General features: G+C 34.8%; 6 protein-coding genes across 10 annotated transcripts in view; 3 read left to right on the top strand and 3 right to left on the bottom strand.

Annotated features, from left to right (window-relative positions):
- Window positions 1–167: 167 nt before the first annotated feature.
- LOC128873091 (histone-lysine N-methyltransferase NSD2) lies at window positions 168–15,642 on the bottom strand. Of its 4 annotated transcripts, XM_054116367.1 has the most exons (15): window positions 15,435–15,642; window positions 15,093–15,346; window positions 14,582–14,858; window positions 14,084–14,496; window positions 13,283–14,009; window positions 13,039–13,205; window positions 12,633–12,951; window positions 12,316–12,538; window positions 12,039–12,234; window positions 11,527–11,956; window positions 11,181–11,454; window positions 10,885–11,105; window positions 10,571–10,797; window positions 9,827–9,901; window positions 9,294–9,433 (listed from the first exon to the last, which is right to left on the bottom strand). In XM_054116367.1, exons 2-14 carry the CDS (start codon window positions 15,306–15,308, stop codon window positions 9,866–9,868), a joined length of 3,726 nt encoding a protein of 1,241 aa, XP_053972342.1. In that variant the 5' UTR covers window positions 15,309–15,346; window positions 15,435–15,642; the 3' UTR covers window positions 9,294–9,433; window positions 9,827–9,865. The 4 variants fall into 4 exon arrangements, with proteins under 4 accessions (XP_053972343.1, XP_053972341.1, XP_053972340.1 ...); XM_054116368.1 differs by lacking the exons at window positions 9,294–9,433; window positions 9,827–9,901 and adding an exon at window positions 168–521; XM_054116366.1 differs by lacking the exon at window positions 9,827–9,901 and having other exon boundaries at window positions 7,773–9,433; window positions 14,090–14,496; window positions 15,435–15,640.
- Window positions 502–3,698, top strand: LOC128873092 (uncharacterized protein MAL13P1.304). The gene is made up of 3 exons (XM_054116369.1): window positions 502–2,793; window positions 2,865–3,102; window positions 3,194–3,698. The coding sequence occupies exons 1-3, from the start codon at window positions 584–586 to the stop codon at window positions 3,491–3,493; spliced, it is 2,748 nt and encodes a 915-aa protein (XP_053972344.1). The 5' UTR covers window positions 502–583; the 3' UTR covers window positions 3,494–3,698.
- On the top strand, window positions 4,016–8,016 carry LOC128873094 (calcium permeable stress-gated cation channel 1). Its single transcript, XM_054116371.1, has 11 exons — window positions 4,016–4,159; window positions 4,656–5,000; window positions 5,074–5,350; window positions 5,421–5,524; window positions 5,587–5,779; window positions 5,845–5,959; window positions 6,022–6,218; window positions 6,313–6,639; window positions 6,724–6,999; window positions 7,076–7,309; window positions 7,385–8,016. The coding sequence occupies exons 1-11, from the start codon at window positions 4,140–4,142 to the stop codon at window positions 7,583–7,585; spliced, it is 2,289 nt and encodes a 762-aa protein (XP_053972346.1). The 5' UTR covers window positions 4,016–4,139; the 3' UTR covers window positions 7,586–8,016.
- LOC128873096 (dynein axonemal assembly factor 3) lies at window positions 15,478–17,898 on the bottom strand. The gene is made up of 6 exons (XM_054116372.1): window positions 17,513–17,898; window positions 17,238–17,427; window positions 17,002–17,172; window positions 16,761–16,943; window positions 16,452–16,686; window positions 15,478–16,381 (listed from the first exon to the last, which is right to left on the bottom strand). Exons 1-6 carry the CDS (start codon window positions 17,754–17,756, stop codon window positions 16,082–16,084), a joined length of 1,323 nt encoding a protein of 440 aa, XP_053972347.1. The 5' UTR covers window positions 17,757–17,898; the 3' UTR covers window positions 15,478–16,081.
- Window positions 17,899–18,047: 149 nt separating this feature from the next.
- Window positions 18,048–21,947, bottom strand: LOC128873093 (histone deacetylase complex subunit SAP130). The gene is made up of 10 exons (XM_054116370.1): window positions 21,776–21,947; window positions 21,103–21,412; window positions 20,774–21,018; window positions 20,350–20,701; window positions 20,055–20,261; window positions 19,564–19,969; window positions 19,361–19,498; window positions 18,858–19,298; window positions 18,597–18,790; window positions 18,048–18,517 (listed from the first exon to the last, which is right to left on the bottom strand). Exons 2-10 carry the CDS (start codon window positions 21,400–21,402, stop codon window positions 18,269–18,271), a joined length of 2,532 nt encoding a protein of 843 aa, XP_053972345.1. The 5' UTR covers window positions 21,403–21,412; window positions 21,776–21,947; the 3' UTR covers window positions 18,048–18,268.
- A 284-nt stretch (window positions 21,948–22,231) lies between these two features.
- Window positions 22,232–25,602, top strand: part of LOC128874356 (retinoic acid receptor RXR) — a 38,618-nt gene continuing 35,247 nt past the window's right edge. Inside the window, exon 1 of one of the 2 annotated variants that reach the window (XM_054119039.1) lies at window positions 22,232–22,530. In XM_054119039.1, coding sequence (XP_053975014.1) covers window positions 22,512–22,530 — 19 coding nt within the window. In that variant the 5' untranslated portion in view covers window positions 22,232–22,511. The remainder of the gene's footprint in view (window positions 22,531–25,602) is intronic. The other variant, XM_054119038.1, reaches the window with a different exon arrangement.

A 25,602-nucleotide genomic window follows, 5' to 3' on the forward strand; every position in this document is an offset into this window, starting at 1 on the left:
CTATTTAATTTTATTTTAAGTTTATTATAAGACAAATGAGATATTAGGAGTCCAATAAGATGCTTTAACCCTTTGCGGTCGCATGTCGAGTGAAGCTCGACTAATACATTAAAATCAATAAATTTGGACCGCAAATGGTTAAATTATTAAAAATGTTAATATTCCATCAAGAAATTCATAAGCTGATTAATTATTCTAGTTAATTATTTACCGTTAAGGTCGTTATCATGCGAGTACGCTGTAACAGATAACTTCAAAAGCATGGATTCAAACATGTCGAACATGTTCAAACGTGTTGTTAATTACAATCATACATCATATATGATTACAATAACGCTACAATGTTCGTATCGCGTATAATTATTTATTAACATTGTAATTACAATAGTTCTATAAGAAATGATAACAGTCGAAGTTTGTATACAATAGTGTCTACAATATGTACAGTTATAAATTGTATCGTGTATGGTATTGACTATTAAAGTGATGCTTAAGAAGATTTACACCGTTTGGATTATGATCTGAAACAAACAACGTATAATAAAAATTCAGTCCAAATAAAGTAAAGACACTGGCGGAAAATATGTCTGATGAATGTGATAGCTTAAAATGTCAACGTAGCTCGTTGGCAGTCAATTTAAGTTGTTGCTCAAATTTGGTAGACTCTGGCAATGGATCATTGAGACAAATAGATGCTGGATACAATGATAATACACCTACAACTTCAAAGGGTGGTAAATATGGACATTCTAAGAGTAAACAAAGATCTATACTTCTAGAGAACATGAGTGCCAATGACGAAATTTTAAATAGAGATTGCGAAAGATTGAAGGAAGCTATTTTAACCAAGACTAAGCAAGTATTTGACATACAAAATGAGCTTTCTGTTAAGACACGTATAATTTTAGAGTCTAAGTTTTCAATCTCTAATAATGATCGTATGTATAATGCTGCCAATAGTAAAGTATCCACAATATCGAATATTTCTGATAGAATTGAACATAAAGATACACAAAACAGTATAAACCAATTCATTGGTAGTACACCAAAAGATATGTGTAACAATAAAGTCATCAAGGACCTGAGAAAGCAACATAAATTGAAGAGAAGACGATTGTTCAATGGAAGCAGACACTTAAATGATACAAACATGTGTAACAATAATGTAAATGGAAATAGTAATTCTCCAATATTGTGTTCATCACTATCAAAAGACAGAAGCTATAGGAGTAGCATTGTACTAGCTGGAAGTAATAAAAGACCTAATGCTTTAAATCTATCTCATTCTGTTGCTTGTAAAAATCCATCTGCTTCTATTTCAAGTATTTCAGAAGATGATAGCATATTTATGGCAGTACCTATTGGTTGTTCAACAATGATAAATGACCAAATATTAGATTCAGAGACTGAAGAATGTTCTCAGACTGAAAGTGAATTATCTCCTTCAAACAGTCATACAAACAAAAATATTTGTCCCATGGAAATAACTCATTTTCAGGGAGGAATTATATCAAATGACAAACAGCAATCTTCGGTACAGGCAACTGTAGAAGTTTCTGAACCATCAAATAAAATTTGTAAAGGGTTAGAAAAATCCTCTTTAATTAATAACATTCATGAACAAAGTACTAAAGTACACTATAATGACCAGAGTATACAAGCAATCCCAAGTAATAGTGCAGATACAATACGTACTTCTTTGAATGTAAATACATCCATTGATATAGATAATAAATACCACAGAAGGAAGCAGAGAAAGTATAATAAAAACAGTAGAGACAGACAAGAGAAAGGTAAGTATTCTTCTGTCTCTGAAGAAGTACAAGAAAGCATAAATACCAATTGTACTTCGTTGCAAATGAATACATCCTTAGATACATCAAATAAATTATGTTTGCAAGAAAATAATAACAAAAGGAAATTGTCAGTATCGAATGATGTGGTAAGCAAAAATACAGATGCAGAAGAAAATCTTACTACCACTTCTAATATGCATAAGACACAAGATAGAATTGTAAATAAAACTCGGGATAGTCATAGCTATGTTGAAGCTACTCCATATCCAACATTATTAAAACCACAATTGAGGCAGAACACTGTAGCACATTCGCTTAATAGTAATTTTCATAATGACGAAAATGCAGAATGCAGAAATCCTCGTCAATCGATTATTTTAAATGACTCGTCTTCTTGTGAAACACACTGTAGTAAATTGCAAACATCTGTACTTATACAAGAATCAATGGATGGGAGCGAATTAAAAAAAGATCAGAATACAACAAATCCAACAGTACCAGCTGGTAAAAGAAAATGTAAGAAGCTATTGCCTCTTCGTGAATGTTCTCAATTATTATCATTCTCTCCAATGGAGCATGAACATTTACCACCTGTATATCCAATGCATACAAAAAGACGCAAGAAAAAAAAGAAACAACATATAAAAAATAAAGTCAATTCAAAAAGTAATGAAAATAATATAAAATTCATTGAGAGACAAAGCAGTGAACAGTTACTGTTGGAGGATGATGATAATTTTATTTTCCCTAATAAGAAGAAACCCTCCAAAAAAACAAGAAAAATTATAAGTAAAAAAATGACTGTTAAAAAAATTGTTGAAGAAGATATTTTAAAGAAATTAGAAGAAGAGAGAGAAAATAAGATTAAACCGCGTATAGGTACTTCGAGTAGCAATTCGTTAAATGATTTCCAGGCTGATAAAGGTTTAACTAGTACGTCATCATCAAAAAGAAAAACACAAAAAATAAGTATTGTTGCAACAGGTCTATCCAATGAGTAAGAGATGTCCTTATCCTCTACTTTTTCTCAACTTACATATTTTTCTTATATTCTGTATCTTGTTCCAGTGATAAAAATATAATTAAAAGTGTTGTTAAATCTCTTGGTCATGCAAAACTTGAAGCACGCGTTACGAAACGAACAACACACGTAGTAACCACGGGTGTGCGTACGATAAATCTACTACACGGAATTATACGAGGCTGTTGGCTCGTTAAATTTGAATGGATTTTGAAGTCTTTAGAAAACAATGCGTGGTTAGACCCAGAAGAATACGAAATGGCACATTTTTCAAAAGCAGTGCTGGTAATTTTACATTGAAAAGAAACATGCTGTGTACATTATGCGCAAAATGTATGATATAAAGCATTATTGATTTATGATTTGTAATTTCCAGGAAAACCGCAAAGACAGGCAATTATTTGGAACATCCTATGTCCCTGAATTGTTTACTGCTTGTGGGTGTATATATGTCGAGAAAGATACAAAACCTCCGTATGATGCGATGAAAGATCTAATAAAAACTGCAGGTGGTCGTCTTACCGATGATCCAGAAACCGCGAAAATTGTAATTGGCACAAAAGGTTTAAAAGAAAGCTGGGTTTTGGATTGTATTACAACGGGAGAATTACAACCATACAATCAATACCAACGACATCAGATAAATTCTAACACTCAGAAGAGTAAATACAAGTAGTAAAATAGTACTATTTAATTCAAAAGCGATATTTTCGATTAAAACTAAACACGAATCATGTATAAAATAATTTTTACAAATATCGAATTGTTTAATTAATTTAATAGATAAAATTCCATTGTATTTAAATGTCAACACAATTATGCATAATGCATATAACAAAAATTGTATATTTAATTGATTCACTTATTATTTAGTTAAGTGTCATATATCATGTCAAATATGTCTATATTAATATATATATATATTTATTTATTTATTTATCGATTTATTCGATATTAGATTAATTATAAATATTCCTTTATATATGTTTTTTTAAATGTATCTATCTCTATTATCGAGTGTAATGATACTAAATAAATAAATAATTTGACTTTTATAAGGAAATTTAATTGGTTGTTAGTCATGATGATAAAAGACCAGCATAAACAAAGACCATTATCGATATTAAGATTGTGTGAATTCGTGCTATCTCTTGTAATCACAGCACTCAGGTTAAGCTAGGTTTAGTTAGCTACGTCAGCGCGTATTCTTACATCTGTTTGTAACCAACGACATTCCCATATGATGTGTCAAATTGACACACTGGTTAACATGCGTCTTTGTGTTTATCTAACCGTAAACTAATATAAATATCTTAACAAGTATGGGCGACAATTATTTTCAGTAAGTGGTAAACTTCCGATCTTTCTTCAAACGTATTTTGTAACTGTTCTTTAATTATTGCATGACATATTTTCAATTATTCACAAGATCGATTAATTGCCTCGTACAGTATATCGAATAATAATGTTATTTAAATCTTTTGTTATAACCTTTGATATTATTTATCGAATAAAGCTTTTTACTATACACATATATATTATACGTGTGTATAGTTGATAAATCCTATGATAAAAATTCTTAGATTTTTTTAAATTAATTTTGTATCTATTGGAATGCAACTTAGTAATTTTTTATATTGAATTAATAATACACTTGTACGCCTTTTTTTCTTAACCTCTTATCAATGTATACATTTACTAAACATGTATATAAATTCTCGATAGTAATTGATTCCTGGGCAATATATTCAGAGTATTTTACATTGAATGTAAAGTTCTTTTTGTAACTAAATATTTATAATAAACTTATTATAATGTTGTTATCTTTTGTATTTCAGTTTAAATCTACGTGAAAATCCCTCCGTAAATTCATGTATTTCGACACTAAAATATAATACAACGATAATAACAGATGTTTATGCAGGCATTCCTGAAAATTTATTGCTAAATTTTATTGGATTTTTGTTCCTTTTTATATTGTTTGGTTTATTACGCAAGAAAGCCTGGAATTATGGACGTCTTGCATTATTGAACAAAACAGATGATAGATGGATGGAAATATTTTACGCGGACAACGAGGCTAGAGATACAGATGCAATATGCATAGAATCTTCTGTTAATTCGGAACTTTCACAAGTTGATGGAGGCTTTCTATCATGGGTTGTCACTGCATTCAAAGTTACGTAAGTATAATAAAGCACAGTAAGTAATATTTATAATAAACCACAAAATAATACTTTGCCATTATAATTCTAGGGATGATGAATTACTAAAACGGGCTGGACCTGATGGTTTATTATATATATCATTTGAACGTCATTTAATCATCTTAACAGGCTTAATGGTTGTTGTATCCTTATGCATAGCTTTACCAATTAATTTCCATGGAAGTATGCAAGGAGATGATGCAACATTTGGCCATACAACATTGTCAAACTTAGATCCAATGTCTACATGGATTTGGGTGCATACAATGTTAATCTTATCTTATCTACCAGTTGGAAGTTATGTTATGAGACATTTTTTAAAAAAGGTATGGTATGTTATTGATGGCACATGGGGAAATAAATATTTTTACACTGTTATACTTTTACACTGTGTAGGTGCAGAACGCGAAACACGGTGGTGAATTGGCAGCTAGAACATTATTAATTACTGAAATACCAGAGCATCAGTGTAAAGTTCAGACCCTTATCGAATATTTCAAGTATGTAATTCGTATTAACATAAAACGTCAAAAACTTCATTTTACTTCATTATTACTTTCAGAGAAGCGTTTCCTACTTTAACAGTGGAAGACGTTACGTTAGCTTATGATATTAGACGACTTTCAGCATTAGACATGAAAAAGGATTGTGTTGAGCAAGCTCGTTTATACTGCGAAAACTATGCAAGAAAAAGAGAACCTTTAAAAATGTATCCATATCCGTGTGGCCAAGTGATAGGTTGTTGTTGTAAATATGTATGTAATTTATATCTGGAAATATTGTACCAAATCCGCAGATAAATATCTTATTTCTTCTATAGAAAATCGATGCCTATGAATTTTACATGAACGAAGAAATGCGATTGACTGCGTTAGTCGAAGAAGAAAAAAGGGTCGCACTAACTAGGCCTCTAGGAGTAGCTTTTGTGACTTTAGGTCAGTTAGTGCTATTGCAATGAAATAACAGTAATAATAATAATAATGATATCAATAAACAGGTACATCTGGAGAAGCTAGAACAATGCGAAAACAACTAAATTCGTCGCCAAGCATGAAATGGGTTGTTAATTACGCACCGACACCATCCGATATTTTTTGGGAAAACCTAAGCATACCAAGACCGTGTTGGTATTTAAATGCTGTTTTGATCAATTTTGCTTTGGGCATCATATTGTTTTTTCTTACTACACCATTTGTAAGTCATTTACTATTGATAAACTGTCGCTGATTAAGTTGATACCTACTTTAATCGCATTTCCATTCGATATATTTGTAATGTCTGATTTCAGGTAATACTATCCGCTTTAAACAACCTACCGATCACAGATAAAATTAAGAATTTTAGTCCAATAGTTTCGTCTTTTTTTCCAACTGTAATATTAGTCAGCGTGGCTGCTTTAATGCCTGTATTAGTAGCAAGAAGTGAATCGTTAGTTAGACATTGGACTAGAAGCGGCCTAAATCGGGCAGTAATGACAAAAACATTGCTGCTTTTACTACTGATGGTCCTCATATTACCTAGTTTAGGCCTAACCAGTGCCAAGGCATTTTTCGAGCGGACTGTGAATCCAGCGAATAACACAATAAACTGGGAGTGTGTATTTTTACCTGATCAGGTGAGATTATGTTTATGCTGTAATTAATACATCCTAGAATCGTATCAAATATATTTATGCATAAATACAATTACGTTTTTATAGGGCGCTCTGTTTGTAAATTATGTTATTACCGCAGCCTTGCTTGGAAGTGGCTTGGAGCTCGTCAGATTTCCTGAACTCGCGTTGTATACCTTCAGATTATGTATAGCTCGTAGTAAGGCGGAAAGAATACATATTAGAAAAGCAGTATTATGGGAATTTCCACTAGGTGCTCATTATGCCTGGTTACTCTTAGTTTTTACTATGACAACAGTGTACAGCTTAGCTTGTCCGTTGATTACACCTTTTGGGTTGCTATATCTTATAGTAAAACATCTGGTATGTTTAACAATTCACATTAAAGGTCATCAACATTATTATATATAAAATGTTGATAAACAAATACGTTACACAGGTGGACAGACACAATCTATGTTTCGCATACGGACCAAGCGTGGGGGGTGGTCAGTTAGCAGGAGCAGCGGCTAATGCTACCGGAGTCGCACCGATTTTGGCTCAAGCCGCGTTATTGGCTTTAGGTTTAGTACGAGGAGGCTTGTCGCCCTTGGCTGCTGTACAACTTACTGGTCTTGCCGCAAGCATTTTAGGTCTTGTCACCGGAGCTACCTTACCCAGATCAAAGTCTAAGGTACAGAAGTCACAAAAGTATTCCTGTTCCTTCGACTGCTAATTTTAATTTAATATAAAGTCAATTTATTTACAGACACAAATGTTGAAAAGAGATCTATCGTCTGGTCAAAATTTTGTTGCGCCCGTGTTACGAAAGGAACAACAGACTCCTATAGAAGAAATCCCGTCTACCGCATCGAATTCTGATCTCAATCTCATAATAAGTAACAGTACTTCTACGGTCCAAGAGAGTCCAAAACTTTATCAAGATTATGGTAAAGAATCGCAAGCGTAAATTTCATTTACAACAGTCAAAGCGTCTAACACATATATTAAACGCAATTTAATTGAGATGTTGAACGCGCAAGTGGTGCACTAACGAATAATTCAGTGCAAACGCAATGAAACATTTTAAACGCTGTGACTGATTATTAAAATTCCATATATCGCAATATCGTACAAGTAACTACGATAAAACTAGTCATTTGTGAATATAATCCAACTTATTCATAAAGCATCAAGATTTCTCAACGCGGAAGTTTTAAAGTCAGCATAAGTAACGTAATGTTTCACTTATAAAAGCATTGAAATTAAATAATCAGGCGTCAAAAAGGAAATTTGATAATATTGAATTTGTACTTATATTATCGAAATGTAAAAATAAAGTATTATCCAAATAATAATAATAACAACAACAACAATAATAATAATCGATATTATTATTTATCTGCGTTTTTTACGTTTTGCCATTCACAATTTTGCGGAAGCTATTATTCCGTTATCGATTCTTTTTCTTGTACCTTTGTGCTCATTTGTTTTTAAATAATTTTAACTACATAATTGCGATTGTTCCGCAAGTAGTATTGAAATCCGATAATGAATTGCGCGAGCTATTGAAAATTTCTTTAGAACAACAGTAATAATATACTCCACATGATATGTGCAAGCAAGATACGCACACTTTTATAAATAATTACAAATACTAACCGTACGAGAATGTTATATGTACTTGTGTCCACTTTTTTTTTTTTTTTGAAGTTTTTTTTACACTTACGGTTAAGAAAATCGTACTAAATATATACTAAAAGTTGGGAAGTGACATAGTCATTTTCGCTTATCTTACACAAAACTGTTTTTTTTTTGCATTCAATTTTTGTCTCACATTTTTACCAACCGAGCACACTAATTCGTATGTACAATTTTAAATATATATATAAGGAAAAAACTATTAACAAAATTTGATTATTCTTCACTTTACGATAGTCACAATTAAGCAAAAGTCTAAAAATTCCTTTATCGCACATTATAATTTAACAAAAAACACCTAAACGAATCGTTATGGATAATGCGTAATGATTTCGATTATTCGACGTCTTAATACTAATCCTAAGTATTGTTAAAAATAACATAATTCATGTAATACAAGTTTTCAAACATTTACAAGGCAGTGTGAACGTATAGTTGCTTCGGCGGCTGATAACCTATTACTTAGCCGATGCAAATTGTTCTTAAAATAAATACAAATTTCGAACGGAAAGCGAAGGACAAAGAAAGTATTCAACTGGCTCATAGACATCTCTAAAAGTAAATATTGGGCCCTTGTAAGTTCACTTGTATAAGAGTTCAAACTAATTTCGACAAGGCACTGAATTAGTATGTTACACTTTCAAATTAAATACTCGTATTACAATTGATGAATACTTATATAAAAGAAATGTATGATTACTTTGGGGATGTGTTATGTTTTACTTTTAGATAAACAACAAAATTCATGTTAATCGATAAATATAATTTCTGGAAACGAATTGCTAAGAACTTTTGAAAGTTTGGAACATTATTATGATAAATAAAATTTTTTATTCGATTGGTCTAATTGAGAAATGAATAGTGTTTTGTAAATAAGAAGATACACTGTTCACTCGAACAGACTGCCACCGATTATGGCCTCTAGTTGACTAGATGTAAGATTATTTAACTCTTCTACTTGATCCTCCTCCTTTTTTAATCTTAGGGACAATCGATGTAATGTTTTTCTCTTCATACTTTGCAAACTATATTCGTATGGCATAAAACCAGTAGATTGTATTACATCCTCGTCATCTTCTTTCTGAGATTCTTCGCTTTCTTCACTGCTTGGATGAACCTACGAGGCATATTGCCATTTATGAGATCTATTTCATTAATCTCGACGCAATCCTACTTTTACTTTTGACAAATGCTACTTCTCGTAAATACTCATTAGGAAGCATAATACTCTACATAAATTCAAAAAGAAACTCAGGTTTACAACCAATTACGTGCACTAAAGTGCTACAAGTAACGCGACTGCCCACAATAAAAATATATATACAATGATACGATTTGAAAGTCTATGTCGAACCAATAAATTTACTCACCAATATATACGTAAAAGTAAATAATTAATTAGCGATAAATAAATCGTTTGTTAACTGGAAGTTAGGAATTTTTCTGTTACTACAATTACACTACAAATTAAAAGAGGTCCAAAGAGATAATAGCAAAAGTATACACTCACTTGAACGTATAAACTTAAACAGAACATGTTTGTTTGTTACTACTTCTCACTACTGCCAATGTCAGGGAGAGGATGCTGGGAACAATGAAAAATAATTACAAAAAAAAAAAAGTTAATTATCATTAATCTTTCTTTTTTGGAAACATACGAACCGTGAATGTTACATCAACAGTGATATCGTATCATTTGCATAGAATTTCAACAATAATCGCATGTTTTTGTATCCCGGTGAATATACAAAATGAACGCAGCATAGCGTTAATTAGAATTCGAAAAATGAATTTAGAACATAGCGAAGTCGTCGATGACATGTAGAAGCTAACATAATTTATGTATTCCTCATATAAGTATGGAAAGTTACATATAATCGAAATTTGAAAACTTCGTAAATATTACCTCAACGTAAAAAGTAACATACATGAATGATTTGAGATAAAAACACTGATGAATAAAAAGGATTCTTCGTCGATCAAAAGTTCGCTCAGTGGTCTACTATCTTCAAATTCATTATTTTGTGTACAATTTTCTGTTCATGCTTACCACCACCAACGCAATTCATCGCCAACTTGTTTTACGTTAATATGTAAATAATGTAAATAAAATAAAAGAAGCTATCTATATACGAAACATAAAGTACTTCCGGATGAAAGCTATGGACGAGCATCAGAGAGCCTGTATGATTGCTTATCTTTCCTCACAGTTTGGAATGATGGTATTTTTATTACAGTGTTTCATTTATCTCACCTCTACTATGGAAACTCTTGGCGATGGTTCACGTGGTACTGCTTTTTCCATGATTGCGAGAGGACTACCGGAGTCTGTGGAAGAATATTCTTTGTCTGTTTCGGTATCATTATCCGAATAATCTTTTTCATCTTCGATAGATGATCTTTGCATTTCCATACTTTCGTGAAGTTTGCAAACAAAACCACCCTTTTCACCATATTCGAACAAGTTTCCGTCAAGATGTACTGCAAACAACGGTAGCACATTTATTTTTAATTGATAAATACAAATGCTTTTTGAATGTGATAATGAACACAGCATATAATAATTACCTTGACAAAAGGCAACGCTACAGAATGCACAATGCGCGGATGTTCTACGGCCACATTCCGTGCAATGATGCCAAGGACAACTAAACCTTGAATCTGTACCGTCAATTTCTACGCAAGCATTGTGGTACTTTTTATTGCATGTTTTTTGATCACAAACCACAAAATCTTCTAACTTGTCGATTTCTTGTCCACAGCTCCAACAAGTCACATGTTTCCTTGATCTAATGTCGAAGGAGAATCAATGTTATCTCAAAGCAAAGAGTCGGTAAAACAGAAATATTGATAATTGTACACACCTTCTTTGACGTTTTATTTTGTCTATTTTCTCGAACTTTTTTTGTTGAATCAAAGGTGCCGTTACTTGTGATTTCTGTACCTTTAAACCTATGAATCCACTACAATTTGGTGCACCACACAAACAGGGCTTTCGAGTTTCACCATCGCAAGCTAAATTATAATTAAAAGTTAATTCTTCACCGGGGTCTATATCGCATAACGCAAACAGACCTATGCGCGTATCCCCATTTACCGTCCATTTTTGTGTCTCGCAATTTGGTGAACACGAATGATCTGCATTCCAAAAACAGTAGGTTAAAGTGTAAGTTCATCCTTTCTTATTTCTTAAAAACACGAAATACTCACTCATAAATCGACTTAAATTGCCTTTTGGTTCGGCATCGATCGTTCTATTATTATCTATAGTTAAAAAATAAAAATTCTCGTTCTTTAATTCTTTTTTTCTATGTAGCCTCCGTTTGTATTCAGCCTCGTCTATAACTTCCCCTACATACTCGATAACAAATTGTCCCGCGGTAATTAATTCTAAACTTCTAAGACCCCAACCACGACCAGTAGTATGAAACGGTTCCATAGCTGGATATTGTCTTCTTACAAATGCCTGATTATTACACTTTGGACCAGCTGGACAAATGCCAGGACTACATTCGACTAATAATATTCGATTCAAACAATCTGTTCCAGGTGCACATGGATTCTCCCATTCCGCATCGCAATCGCACGCGACGATACTTTCAACTTCTGTCGGTTTTACGTTACCAACCGGTTTATTGACCTAGAAATCCAACATTATTGCTAATTAGTAGTTTATGTACATCGATGTAAATAATGGTAAATGTAGAAGAAGACAATTTTACTTTCAGCTTAACATAAGGCGGAGGTTTCAGGCCTCGTGGCCCATTATCTTTTGCAGCTGCTCTTTCAATTTTTAAACGTTGATGAATTTGATTAGCTTCCTCTAACGCTTTACGAAATGTACCGTCTCTATTATTTTTTTTACCAATTGGTGGTTTTATATTTGCATCACCATCCTGATAAAGAAAAGCACGACCTCTAAAAGGAGATAAACGCTCAATCGTTACATTTTGTAATCAGTAGACATATTTATTATCACAAGAAAATCTGAATGCTTACCTGTGAACCCAATAATAATTATTTGATCCTAAAAACATTACACAAAATTTGCCAAAACTATGAGGTATAGCTTCTATATTTTCAGGTATTTCGTGGGGATAACAAACACGGGATGGCCACCAACGGTAATTACCAAGTTTAACCCATACTACTTCCCCGTACAAAGGCAGTCTGCCAGTTTCACAGTCTTCGCATATAAATGCACCATCCGGCGCATCAATCCCTAAGATAATTATTCGAATGAAATTTTCTCCATCTCTAACTACTACCACCACAGCTATCACTGCTAGTGTTGTATTTCAATTAGAAATAATTACCTAGACACTCGAGATGAAAAGATGTCGGGCACGTATCGCAGCAGATAAGACTTCCACCTTTAGTACATAAAAAGCACCACGCTGCGTTTACTGGAGGATGAGGTGCCTGATAATGTTTCGGACAAACTATTTGACTGCCGGTTAGAATCATTGAACCAGCAGGCAAACAAGATGTAGATGTATGATACGATGACGGGCAGCGAACGCATCGTGCTAATTTCTCACTTGGTGTTCTCGAATGACTATCCTGTGGATTATCCGAACTGCACGTGTGACACACGTGATACGGGCAAGTTAAACGGCCTCCCTGCCAATGAGACTAAGAAGAAGGCAAAAATATTTGTTATAATAAATAGTACATTTTACACGATACAGTTTACAAGGCAAACAACGTTTTTGCTATTACTTGCGGCCATGACTTCAAGCAAGACGAATGATAATGTTTTCCACAGGCTAATACAGTACATCTTATTCTATCACCTTCTCTTTCGTTGCATATAAAGCATGCGGGTGCTACGCCTGACAAACAATCAATACATTTGAATAACTCGTCTTCTTGTTCTTCGATTTTGCCTAAAATTAAAAACATTTGTTTAATCGAATAAAATGAAATACATGAATATATATAACAATTCTTAGGTTGACGGTACCATTATATTCATCGTCGTCGATATTGTTTTGTTTAATCTCCTTTACATCGTCGAGAATCTTATCGTCCATTGTACTCTCGTCGATGGAATGTTCTGGACTAGATTCTCCAGGTTTTACGCAAGATAGATGAAAGTATGAATAGCAAGGACCTTTACACCTAGTTAACTTTCCAGTTTTTTCACAAATTTGGCAAACTTTCTCTTGCTTCATTCCTTTAAAGAGATTATACGGTCTACTTCGCTTTGTTTCCGAAACACTCGTTTCTTCTTTTTCAACTTTGATTCTTGACTTTTTGTTGTCTTTTACATTTGCATCTATATCTATCAATAAATCTTCTTCATGGTCTGACGAACTTTCTTTTACACTACTACTACTTGTGTCTGTTGATATATATGTTCGATATTTTTTACGAAACGCAGAATTCATAGTACCCCAAGTTTTCCTCAAATATTTTCTAATATCATTTTCCGTCGCATCAGGATATTCATCTTCCAACATATCTCTGTTCCGTTCATAATATACTTCAAAAACACCTTTTTTATACTCTTCAGCCCTACAGTCAACTTTTTGCGGAATAGAGACTTCGTCACTCAAGCCCTTTTGACTTTGCGGAGATAACGGCGGAGTATCCGAATTAAGTTTCGAATTACTCTTACCATTTTCATACTTTAAAGTCTTAGATTTTGTTCCATCTGTTTTGTACTGCGGCTTATCTAATTCGTCTGCCTGCAACAATATTAAATTAAATATTTATAATAGTAACTTTACATAAGATTGTATCTTAAAAATTTCATTTCTACATTTACATTCTCCCGTTTAATACGTTTAATATCCAATCCACTCAAATCAGTTGAATACTTCCTCTTATTAGTTTTATCTTTTTCATCTAATGCGAGTGTTTTTGGTGATCTGCTTTTTGCATTCTTTTCTTTTGGTTTAAAAGTATTTGCTCTCTCGTCGTTGCTCATTGGTTGAACTTCCATAGCTTCTTCAACCGCGCTTTCCCATTTGGACTTAATTCCAGGTTTTATAATAAATGCAGCAGCATATTTTGGATCTCTCTTCTTAATTTCTGCAGTTATCGATTCTGACAATTTCTTAAAGTCAGCAAGATTTGTAAATGGTATCATAGAATTTGAAGAGACCCAACTGTGACGACCTTTGTCACCAAAGTATTGAACATGCACCATTAATATCTGTGATCTGGCAGTGGCTGGTCAAACAAATGGTTTGTTTGAAATAAATCAAAATTAGTTACCTCAAAATTAATAACATTAACCTTACACAAAAGAATGTACCTTTTAATTTATTGTAGGTCATTAAAACTGGATCAAGCGTTATCACACAGGGCCAGAAAGGAAAATTACCTACTCTAGCCCATGCTAATTGGCCTAATATCCAATTGCACTGTACAGATGAAGCAACCATTTTCATAGAAGCTTCATCCATGGTGCTTAAACTGGTAGACGAATCGCTTGCATCATCCACATCGTTGGTTATAATATTTTCATCCGTGCTTTCGTTACTGCTGTCGGATGAATTTTGATATTTTTTAGCCTTTGGCATTTTAGAATTCTGTAAAATACGCGTATCAATATTGTTATATTATATAATCAAATATTTCTATCAATCGTCAAAACAACTACACAGAAAAAATATTACAAAAAAATATACACATAAAGCATATAGTACAAAGAAAATTATATTTACGAACATTAAAGATCACTTTGTTTAATATCGTAATGTGTTAGGAATAGTATCGATCTTTAACTGGTAAAATTGTAATTAATCTCAAGAGACACAAAATACCTTTGGAGAGCTGGCAATCTCATTTTTAGGAGACTTAGGTTTTATCGTTCTACCATAACGACTTCTACCAGGTGAGGTTCTACTGAAATCGCCAGTAAATTCCTTCTTATCGTTGCCAAAGCCGTTATTCGTTGTATCGAAATTGTTTCCGAAATCACCTTCTCTTGATTCAATAATTGTGCCCACCTTGCTGTTCACTCTGTTGATAGAGCTCATAGCTTGCCAACTAATTTATCATATTCGTTTATCGAGGCCTACAATAATTCGATGTTATGAAACCTTGTACACTTTTGCAACGACCAGCAGGATATAAACTTTAGAACTTCTGTATAAAAGGCTTACGCATCGAAAACAATTTCCATTATCGCTGAAAATAGCTGCGATGGCCGATTTTCAAGGGTTACTTTATTTCACAGAATATTGACACGCACTGCCGTTTAGCATACAAAAATCGACACGTACTTTGTGGATATCATTATGACAATAAATATAATATCGTATAAACTAGTTTATTTGTTAGTATTACAAACTTGTAACTCAACCCCACGGGCCATCAAGCAGAAACAGGACGCGTTTCCCGCGATTTTGGGTGATTCTCATAACCATGCTTAAAGTTTGATTTTTCACTATGTGTAATGGTATTTGGTGATTTTCTTTTTATCAGGCATTTCAACAATATTTATTAGTATGCAAAGATTTTATTATAAAAACGTTCATAATATTTGATTTATTCACGTTTCAGACGAATTGATTTATTACATAAATTCATATAGTTGGGCAGTTAAGCGAAATATTACGTTATGCTTTCGCATTGTATATATTCATTTTATATACAATGGTAATATCATTTAAATTTATAAAGCATATAGTAAAAACTTCATTGTGAAAAATTATCGTTACGTACATGTTTATAATCTATACAACATAACATGATGAGGGGTAAATTTGAAATGAAGAAGGCGGAAAGTTTATTATTAATTCGTGATCATTTAACATTTGTAAAATTTAGCAATATAATGCTTTTTAGCATTTATATCGCTAATTTCACGCAGTCCATTTTTTCGTCCAATATCCCTCAATTCTTTTACAAAGTTTTCTAAGTCTTCCTCTCGCAGCTCTACTAAATATTTTCGTAATTCAACCAGCACAATTGCTCCTTTCTTGACTAATGGAATAAGATTAGGCAACTGTTTCGTCATATTATGAGCAATCCACATAAAGTCGAATTTGCTGGTATATTCTGTTTTACATTTGAGTGTCTCCAATGAAGTCACAGGATGAAAAATGACCTAAAAATACTTTATTGTTGTACAAAAAAGGCTGTTTCTCATATTTATTAAGTATGTTATTATATGATACCTTTTGATTTTTTATATCTATCCAGGGTATATCATCTTTCCTATATTTATTTCTTTCCCTTTTCCATGATTCTTGTTCCATTGCATTACTTGGCATTTCAATCATTAAAGTACCATTTAAGATGGAGGAATCTCTGTGGGATGCTATAAGTTCATCGCACAATGGTTCTTTTGTTCTAATTTCATGTATGGAACGCATTATTTCCCTCTCAGCAATGTCTGTTGCTCTGTATTTACTAAATAATTTTCTCAATGTTATCATATAGAAAATACGTTAATGCATGGTCTGCAAGTTCAACACAATTTTTACTTTTGATTAATCTTTACTTCTTCTGAACCCCATGTGAAAAAAGGACCATTAGTAATGTCCCCCAAGTAAGCATAGTGTATAAATCCAGGTCCATGCTGTATAATATTACTCACTAATGTTGGATTGCTTCTAGCAGGTTCACCCTCTAACCAAGTGAATGCAATTCCATTGTTCCTCCAAAATCTAGCTTAGGATTGAACAAGTTATATTTGCAAACACATATACCAATTAATAAACATACCTATATTCTTGTACAGTTAAATTCGAGACATCTCTAGACTTCAAAACCATATGATAATCCCAGTCAAAAACACCATCGCGATAATCGTATCTTGTTTTCAATGATTTTCTAACTCTTTGATCCCAGTACTCCACAACGGGAATATTCTCGCGTGTTGCACGCTCCCAAAATCTTACGAAAAGTTTTAGTGATAAATGTGAAAAGTACAAAATTTCAACTTCTTCAATTGAACTCACTTAAAAATTCCTTCTAATCGATCTTTATCTCTGCGCTTGAAGTTTTCTAAACTTAACCAAGTACAATCAATTGTATTTGTTGGAATGTCCATCAATCGATCAGAATGTTTTACCAAATACTTGGCTGTTGCTGGTCTTACCAGCGTATTCCCATATATTTCCAAATAATATCGAGTTGCTTCTTGCAAACCTTAAGCGTATTCCATATTTTTATAAAAAAATATATTTTGAACAGGGACAATCACTGAATATGCTTAAAAATCTATTATACATACCTAAGTCCTTTTCTAAACAAGTACTTAGTAAAAGCATAGATCTAGCAACTTGTTCCAATGTTGATTCGATTACATGATACGTAATAATTCGATCGCGGTACAAATAAGATGATGCTAACGTCTTCACGATATGTCTTGCATCGCCAGCACCTACAATTAATACCTCGAGACATTCACCTAGGCAATTAGTTGCACTTTTATTAACTTCAAGTTGTATGTCTAACGCAGGACTATATCCCCACATGTCGTTACACTAATCTTGATATTTTACACCAATAGATTACTGTTTTGAAACTTTACAAATACTGAATAATAAAATGCTAAGTATCATTATTCATTGATTTCAGAGTATGTTATCGCCATAGTAACATACCAACGTGTACTGTGTATGATTGTGTGTATGTACAAAGTAGATTGAACAGTATACCGTGGGTACACCCTCATCCCCTCATTACGTTTAATGGTGTAGTTATATGTGTATATACATATGTATACATTATCTAGTATAATAAAGATAAAAGAACAGTTCAACAAATAGAGGAATAAGAAGTATTATATTAAAATAAAAAGTTGTAGATACGTATAATAAAATTATAAACATGTTTAGTGACAGTCGTGTCATAGACTTATAAAACCATTTATTTTACTCCTATAATGTAGATTCTGTGACACAGATAAAAATAACTCCCTCTCGAACCTTGCTCTTGCAAGAGTTCCTTATAAACGTGTTTATTTCAATTCGATGGGCACACTATCTCATTTATCTCGTTTCTTTTGAGCCCGTTTGTTACCGCACCGTTGCAAAATATCTGTAATAGGTGCTTTATGTTGAAATATAGCGATAAGCTGCGTGCGCGCTTCATTCATTCCTTCACTAATTAAACTACTACGTTGCATGTTTCCTTTGATCAATTCATTTACACGTTCAAGTCCATCGTCTTGTCTATTTCTGACATTTTGTTGCGATTCAAGCATCGTCAATGTTGTTTTTAATTTTTCATGTACCTGCAACACATTGATTATTTTAGTATTACTATTTCGATATACTAAGAATTATATGCTTCATAATAATTTGTAAACATACTTGTTTCTCAAGGTCAGCAATGTCTTCCATTTGCGCAGTAAGATGATACACTTTCCAACCATTCAATTTTTGTAGTACATGTTTCTGTTGTGCTATTTCTGCAACTGTGGGTCGTCTTTCTTCGCGAGGTCGAACTTCGCTTGGTCTTCTGTAATGGTGAAGTCTACCGCCCCATCTGTTCTTCCAGGAAGGGCCTGTAAAGGCGACAATTATTTTTTGTTACATGTACGGAACAGTTACAATTATATTTTGTTTACGAACCTAGTAAACTAGGCGTAGGCCGCGTTCGTATCGCAACGATTGGCTGTTGCGTAGGAGATTTAATTATGTCACGTGGTATGTTTAAATTTTGTCTTTTATCCAAAGATTTTTCTTTTGAGTCTTCCTTAAGCTCTTTCTTCATTCTATCGTCCGTAATAAATTGCATTTCTTCTTCTGTACATCTTGATTCCGTTAATTCTACGCCGGTAAGTTGTTGTTTCCGTGGCTTTTTTCTTGGGGACATCTCCACCGTTGGATTTATAGTAATTCTAGATTGTTCTGGTTCTTCGTCGAGACCTGGTGATGATGTCGCCGAAACTGTAGTAGATCCGGAACTTTGACAACCTCCACCATCCTGATCTCCTCTCGGTGAACAAGGAGGACTGGATGTTGCGACAGGTGGTAAAGATGCAAGTACAGGAACTAAATTCTTTGCTACACCTAACAATATGGAGGTTAGTAGTCATATGTTACTCTCAAAATTTAATTTGTTAGGTCTGTACCTTTTATCGGTGAATTGTCATGATCCCTTTTTCTAAGTATACTTGGTCTTGGAGATGCATTCGGTTTGGTATGTGGTTCATCGTATCCTGGTTCCACGAGTAATCTTACCGGAGTTTGCCGGTACTGAGAATACGTTCCTACGTAATACCATGAAGATAAGTTCGTTATAAAAGTACTGATAGGAGTAACGATGACGAATTACCTGTAGGTTCGAAAGAATAGTAGGTAGCGGTGTGTGGTGGATGCAAATATTGCCCTTGTACCGACTGAGCGGGTATAGTATTCGAATTATTGTTCGTACTACTAGCCGATGGAACTCGTAATCCAGATTGTTGAGAAGGTTTGATTTGAACGGTTGGTCCGACGCTTTGAGCTTGTACTGTTTTAACAGATGCCGATGTAGCTCTCGCAGGTGCTAAAGGTAACGGATGTAAAGACATTCCAGTAATTCTAGCAACTGTAGTAGGCGCCGGTTGTGGTATTCTTGTTACGCTCGATGTACTCGCGGCTGTAGTAATTACTCGGGACACTGTACTGAGATTTGACAAACAGGTAACCGTTTGAACAACGCGAGGTGCTGTTTGTGGTTGTGACGGTTGTTGCTGAACCTATCATGGTAACAATTTTATTTGTTATTCGATACGCTAACGCATTATTTTTTAAATCAAATATAGAGACTATTTTTATACCTACTTGCTGAGATGGGATAACAATTCGACTAACAGTACCAGTTGATGGACCAGCCACTGTGTTAATTGATAGTTGTCGTCCGACTGTTGGTTGAACGGTCACCGAAGCGGTACCACTTATTCGATTCGTGGCTCCAACTACAGGTGTTGATACGGCTATACGATTTACGGTACCTGTACCAGTACTTAGAGGTCTGTTTGATTGATTGGGCTATAATTTTAAAACGGAATAGGTCTAATTATTACAGTAATAATATTTAAAATTTTGATCGATAAATTAAAGAGACATAATAATTTACTTGAATAGCCTGAGTTGAAGATCTGCTAGGCTGTGTAGTTTGAGATACATTTGTCACTTGGGGAGTGGGTAATCTACTTTGCGAGACTGGTAACCTTGTAATACTATTGTTTGCCTGAAGAACAGGCGCTATTAATCTGGACGGAGTGCCAGGAACTCCAGTAACCATTGTTGCTTGTACAGATCTTCCTTGGCCCGATGGCGTAATTAAACGAGGTTGTTGACTGCTATACACAGTGGATGGTGGTCTAGAAATTCGACCAACTGGAGGTACAGGATGTCTTTGAGGTTGTGCATACACAACTGATGTTGTTTTAGGTTGCCATTGAGGGTTTGAAATAGTTGTACTTATCCTAAAAGAAGCAATATCAGATCTGTGCACTAGTTTTACAATTTTTTATAGATATTAGGTAAATTATATATACCCAGGCCTTGTAGTAGGAACAGTCTGCCCTGTATTTGCTCTAACAATAGGAGTAGCCACTGTTGATCTTGGAGCAGATATATTGGCAACTGCAGCTGCCCCTCGAGGTACATGATACGTTGCTGGCATACTTGTTACCTGTTGTGTCTGTTGTAATAATTGCTGAGTTTGCGGTTGATTCTGACGTTCCACTGTACTTAACATACCTGGTGATATTATTCTTACTGTAGAACCCACAGAACAAAGCTACAAAAAAAATGATTTGTATTATAATTTTCTATGGTTAATAATTGCAAAAAATTTTACACTTCTTGCACTAGTTTCTATTACCGTTGTGGTTATTTTATTAGTCTCTGAAGTTGACGTAGTACCGGATGGAACTACAGGTTTCATTAGGGGTAGTTTTGGATTTGTATCCATCGATATGGATTTGCCTATAAGATTAGTAGGTGTTCCAACAGATCCTACTATAGTTTGAGTAGATTGGATATTTTGTATATTACTTTGTACAACACTCTGCACATTTTGTATGCTTTGTATCGTAGTTAAATTTTGTGCTATACTTTGCACAGTTGTCTCTGGTACACGTTTATCACCGCCACCTTCGACTGAACTTATTGTTGTATTCATGTCTGCTTCTCTGAAAATAATTTTTTTGATCAAGAAATACTACAATATATCAAAAAAGTTATACATTTATTACATAGTATAAATTTCATATAAATTAAATGTTATTATTGTATGTTTAGATTCTATTGTTTACAATAGATTGGTCGAATATTTTACCATAATAGATTTAAAAATGTTTCAAGAGGTTTGGAGGTTACACGGTTTTATCGTAATTTTATTGCAAGCGTAACAATGACAATGGGAATGTTTCACCGATTATAACAATAACAAATAATGAAAGATTTCGTATAAAAAAGAGCATAGTATGTTTTTTGTCTTTTAAACTGACAGCAATCGGTATATTTCATGAATGCCGTGACAAAAGTACGCATACCTTTAAAGAAATGCAACACGGTGAGATCATTACCGATTCATTTAAACGTACACATATGGCATTTCTAAAATATTTCTGTTTCATTGATGTTCCTTGAAAAAAACATTTTACAAGTAGAAGAGCACCGTTTCTATAACCACAGAAGTTTGTAGCGCCTAATGTAAGCACAGTGCAGGTATATTATGTATAATCAGACAAATAAATGTCCTAACTATTTATTACTAAATTTTGCTGTATAGGAACATTTCATTTTGATCGTCAACTACGTATCTATCTAGTATGGATCTAGATTCGTCCAAGAAATTTTATTTCATCGAAGAACTTACGAGAATCGATTTGTGTTCGTAGTCCTCTAGCGGTGATGTTGGAGACGCCATCAGAGAGATCCAATGCGTAGCGCCACCTCCGAGTAGGTTGCAAACCATATTGTTAGTCAAAACAATCGCCGAATTCACGATCTATTTTTAGGTGGCACGCACCAAGTTACAGTAGTTTACCATTTTTCGCGTACACTGAAAAAAGATATATAGTTGTAGTGTTCCACGGCGCAGTCTCTCGATTTTGGAAAAGTTCAACGACCCCACGGTAATTGTGACAAGAGAGTGACCGGCCATGTTTATATCGTGGTGAATTTTGAGCTGGCGGGCCGAAATCCACAAGTAATATTCCACGTGTACTTGCTCGATACTCGTTTCGTGTGCCGTACGTCCAGCACGGTATCAGAAGCCTTTGCGAGATGGAGTCCAGCGAGAGGGGTAAGTAATTGTGCATGCAAATAAAACCGCGGCAATATTGAGCCTCTGACACAAATCGCGACCTGGGGGCAATGGCAGTGTCAGGGTCGAAACGGAACTAGTTCAGTGACCGCATTCGCGGTATTTGACCGTGATATTGGCAAACAATTCCCTTTTCGATCCATCCTCCGTTCATCTCCAAATCCCTACAAATATGCCATTCTTCTTTGGGAGAGTCTTCCTCTGAAAATTGCTCTCGGCCAAATCTATGTCACGCATCTCACTTTTGATTTTGACTGTACCCTCTTCTCTTGGCTCGATCCCTACGCGTGTCTCTTTTATATATGTATACATACATATTATATATACATTTAGGAGAGATAGATTGTAACAAGGAATCGATGCTCTCCTTACAGCTTACGTATTCTGTTTAGCATTGCAACGGATAGACCGATCGGTCAAAAGTGGACGTAACTTGCGTTTCGTTTTTCTTTGACGTTTGTTCGTGAAAACAGTCAAGAAAGCCGGTTAGTTAGGCAACTACATTCTCTATTACGCAATAGTATAACGGCGTGTCTTTAACCTACATATAGTGTCTCGCATACAGTGAATTGAAGCCACGGTACCGCTTGACAGAGGACACGTGAGAATTATTATCGCTTGACCGAGTCAAGCATGTGTTGCAACGTGGCGACACCTGTCGACCGTTCGTACACGTCCTACCTCAAGCTAGTGCGAATTAACCCCTCTCCTTGTGCGTCGCTGTTCAACCCTTTCGTTCTGCGCAGGGACTCGTATCGAAACTTCGAACACGGGAACGTTAGTTCAATTTAGCTAACCGATCATTTTAGTTATTTCTCGATAACCTTTAGAAAAATAGATCTACGAAAACATTCTTCCGACGTCACGCCACGGTCTATTCGTTATAGGGCTCATTCGCTGTTGTAGCTTCCATAAATTTGATGATTTTAGGAAATTTACAACTTTCATCTTTTATTCTTTTCCGAGATTTTTCTCTTCCTTCCCTATTATATAAATCCAAGGACGAATTGCACGACTGCACACACATATAGCCACATCACACTCCCTCGCTCGTCTCCATCTGTTTTTACTTTATTTCTCTCTCCCAGTCGTTATGCTACTTTTTCCCTTCTTCTTTCAACCTGTTGTCTTATTTTCCTTATCTTTTTATACTTCCGTTTTGCGTTGCTTCTCTCTCTTTTTCCTCGTCTTTCGTGCATTGATTACGATTCTAGGTTTTCTTTTCTTTCGTTCTGTAAATTGGTTAAGACATTCGAAACCGAAGAATCACTAACGCAATCATTGCATTCGTGGCAATTAGAGGGTATCGATTTATCGACAGCAACTGGTCGTGTTCCACGCAAACTAGGAAGATGGATAATCGATGGCCTTGCGCGTGATTATATCTGTTCGTTGTATCGTACATTTATAATTTACCGTCGACCACGAAATTGTTCGAATCAAATGTGACTTTCGGATGAATTGAAAATACCGAAGTGTAAATTATCAATGCTTCTGATACGAGTTCGACCAAAGTAACTGCCTGCTATAAATCATTGTCGCTATTCTCAAATATAATTTGTACCTATCAATCGTTTTTAGCGATTATTTAACATACGTACAAGTGCAAGAACTTAACTACATCCATTATTCGTGCAAAGTTTCGCAATTTGTTACGATGTCTGTACCTCGTATTCAATTTTGACCCAATGTCGTTAACGACGAATTCGTTCTCCGTTTCCGCGTCAATTAACGAGATAGAATTTCGATGCGTAGGTGTAGGACATGCTAGGTTTGCCACTTAGATACCGGACTAATCGCATCGGTCAGGATGTCCTGAAATTCTGTTGCATTCGTTAGAAAGTTATGCTGCTCTTCTTTCACCCGTACATTTTTTCAATTAGAGGCAATTAGCTAATCTTAAACTAGCCTTAGTTAGTTTTACATAATAATTAATCCTGGCGTGGAAATATTTCGATCGATTAGGACACACACGCGCCAATTATACCTAGTTAGGGCATTAATTGAAGCCAAGTAAAGCGAGAATTGACGATTCCATTTTAATCGATCCACCGATAAATTAAAACTGTAATTTGTATCGATCGTTCCTCTGTTATCGTCGAACGCAAATGTAGCAATTACAGTTTGCCGTTTATAATAATTAGCGCGCGATAATGCATGCAAAATTGCGCGAAATGCCGCCAATTTTTGTCAGGGTTCTGCGACCCAAGGACGCCGCTGTTTCGCGTGCAATCTCATTCACGTAAACTCGTATCGATAATTACTTTATACAGAGCTCGATGCCATTAAGCCGGCCGTTGTACATGCTGGTAGCGATTAAGGTAGCTCGTGGTTACGCGAATCGGGCATTTCAATCCTGTGCTCAAGGTTCGTACAGCAAATTCCCGTGGAATTCAGCGAAAATCCGTAGCTTCGTGGGAAACGTTACGATTGTCGCGAAATTAGTGGAGATATTAAGAATCATTGGAACAATTCGCGTTCAAGATGAACCACGATCAAAATCGTGCGGCTGTTTCGCTCCATTCTTTTTAGTCATCCATTTGTTACGGCCAATAAACGGCGCATTCTTTAAGCTCTATATGGCGCGTCGAGTATCTTTTTATCGGCATATGCTTTATAAATAAACTTTGATGTCGCTGAACACGATGTTTGCATATTTTTAACGATATTACCCAATCTCTGTCTCTCCCGATCATCGACGTTGCTTTTGCCGAATTCTCGAGTGACATGATGTGGCAATAATCGTGCATGACCAGCTCAACATTTCCAAACGTGCGGCACGGACAAAAAAGTGGTTTTATTAAGTATGTTCGAAACACGATAAAATTCCGCATCGTTACATGTCACTTGGTGATAAGGCGCCACGCCGTGTCGATACTTGGTCGTGCTCGTTTCCTCGGCGACGCAATTGTTTTCAGCGGAAATTTTTTATCTGTTCGTTTTTTTTTTGCCCAAGTCCTCCCGATAGGAACGGCAAGTCCATCGCTCGTATCGTAACCAGCGAAGAGAGAGAGAGAGAGAGAGAGAGAGAGAGAGAGAGAGAGAGAGAGA

Source organism: Hylaeus volcanicus, chromosome 3 (genome assembly GCF_026283585.1).
Source record: "Hylaeus volcanicus isolate JK05 chromosome 3, UHH_iyHylVolc1.0_haploid, whole genome shotgun sequence".
Lineage (NCBI taxonomy): Eukaryota > Metazoa > Arthropoda > Insecta > Hymenoptera > Colletidae > Hylaeus > Hylaeus volcanicus.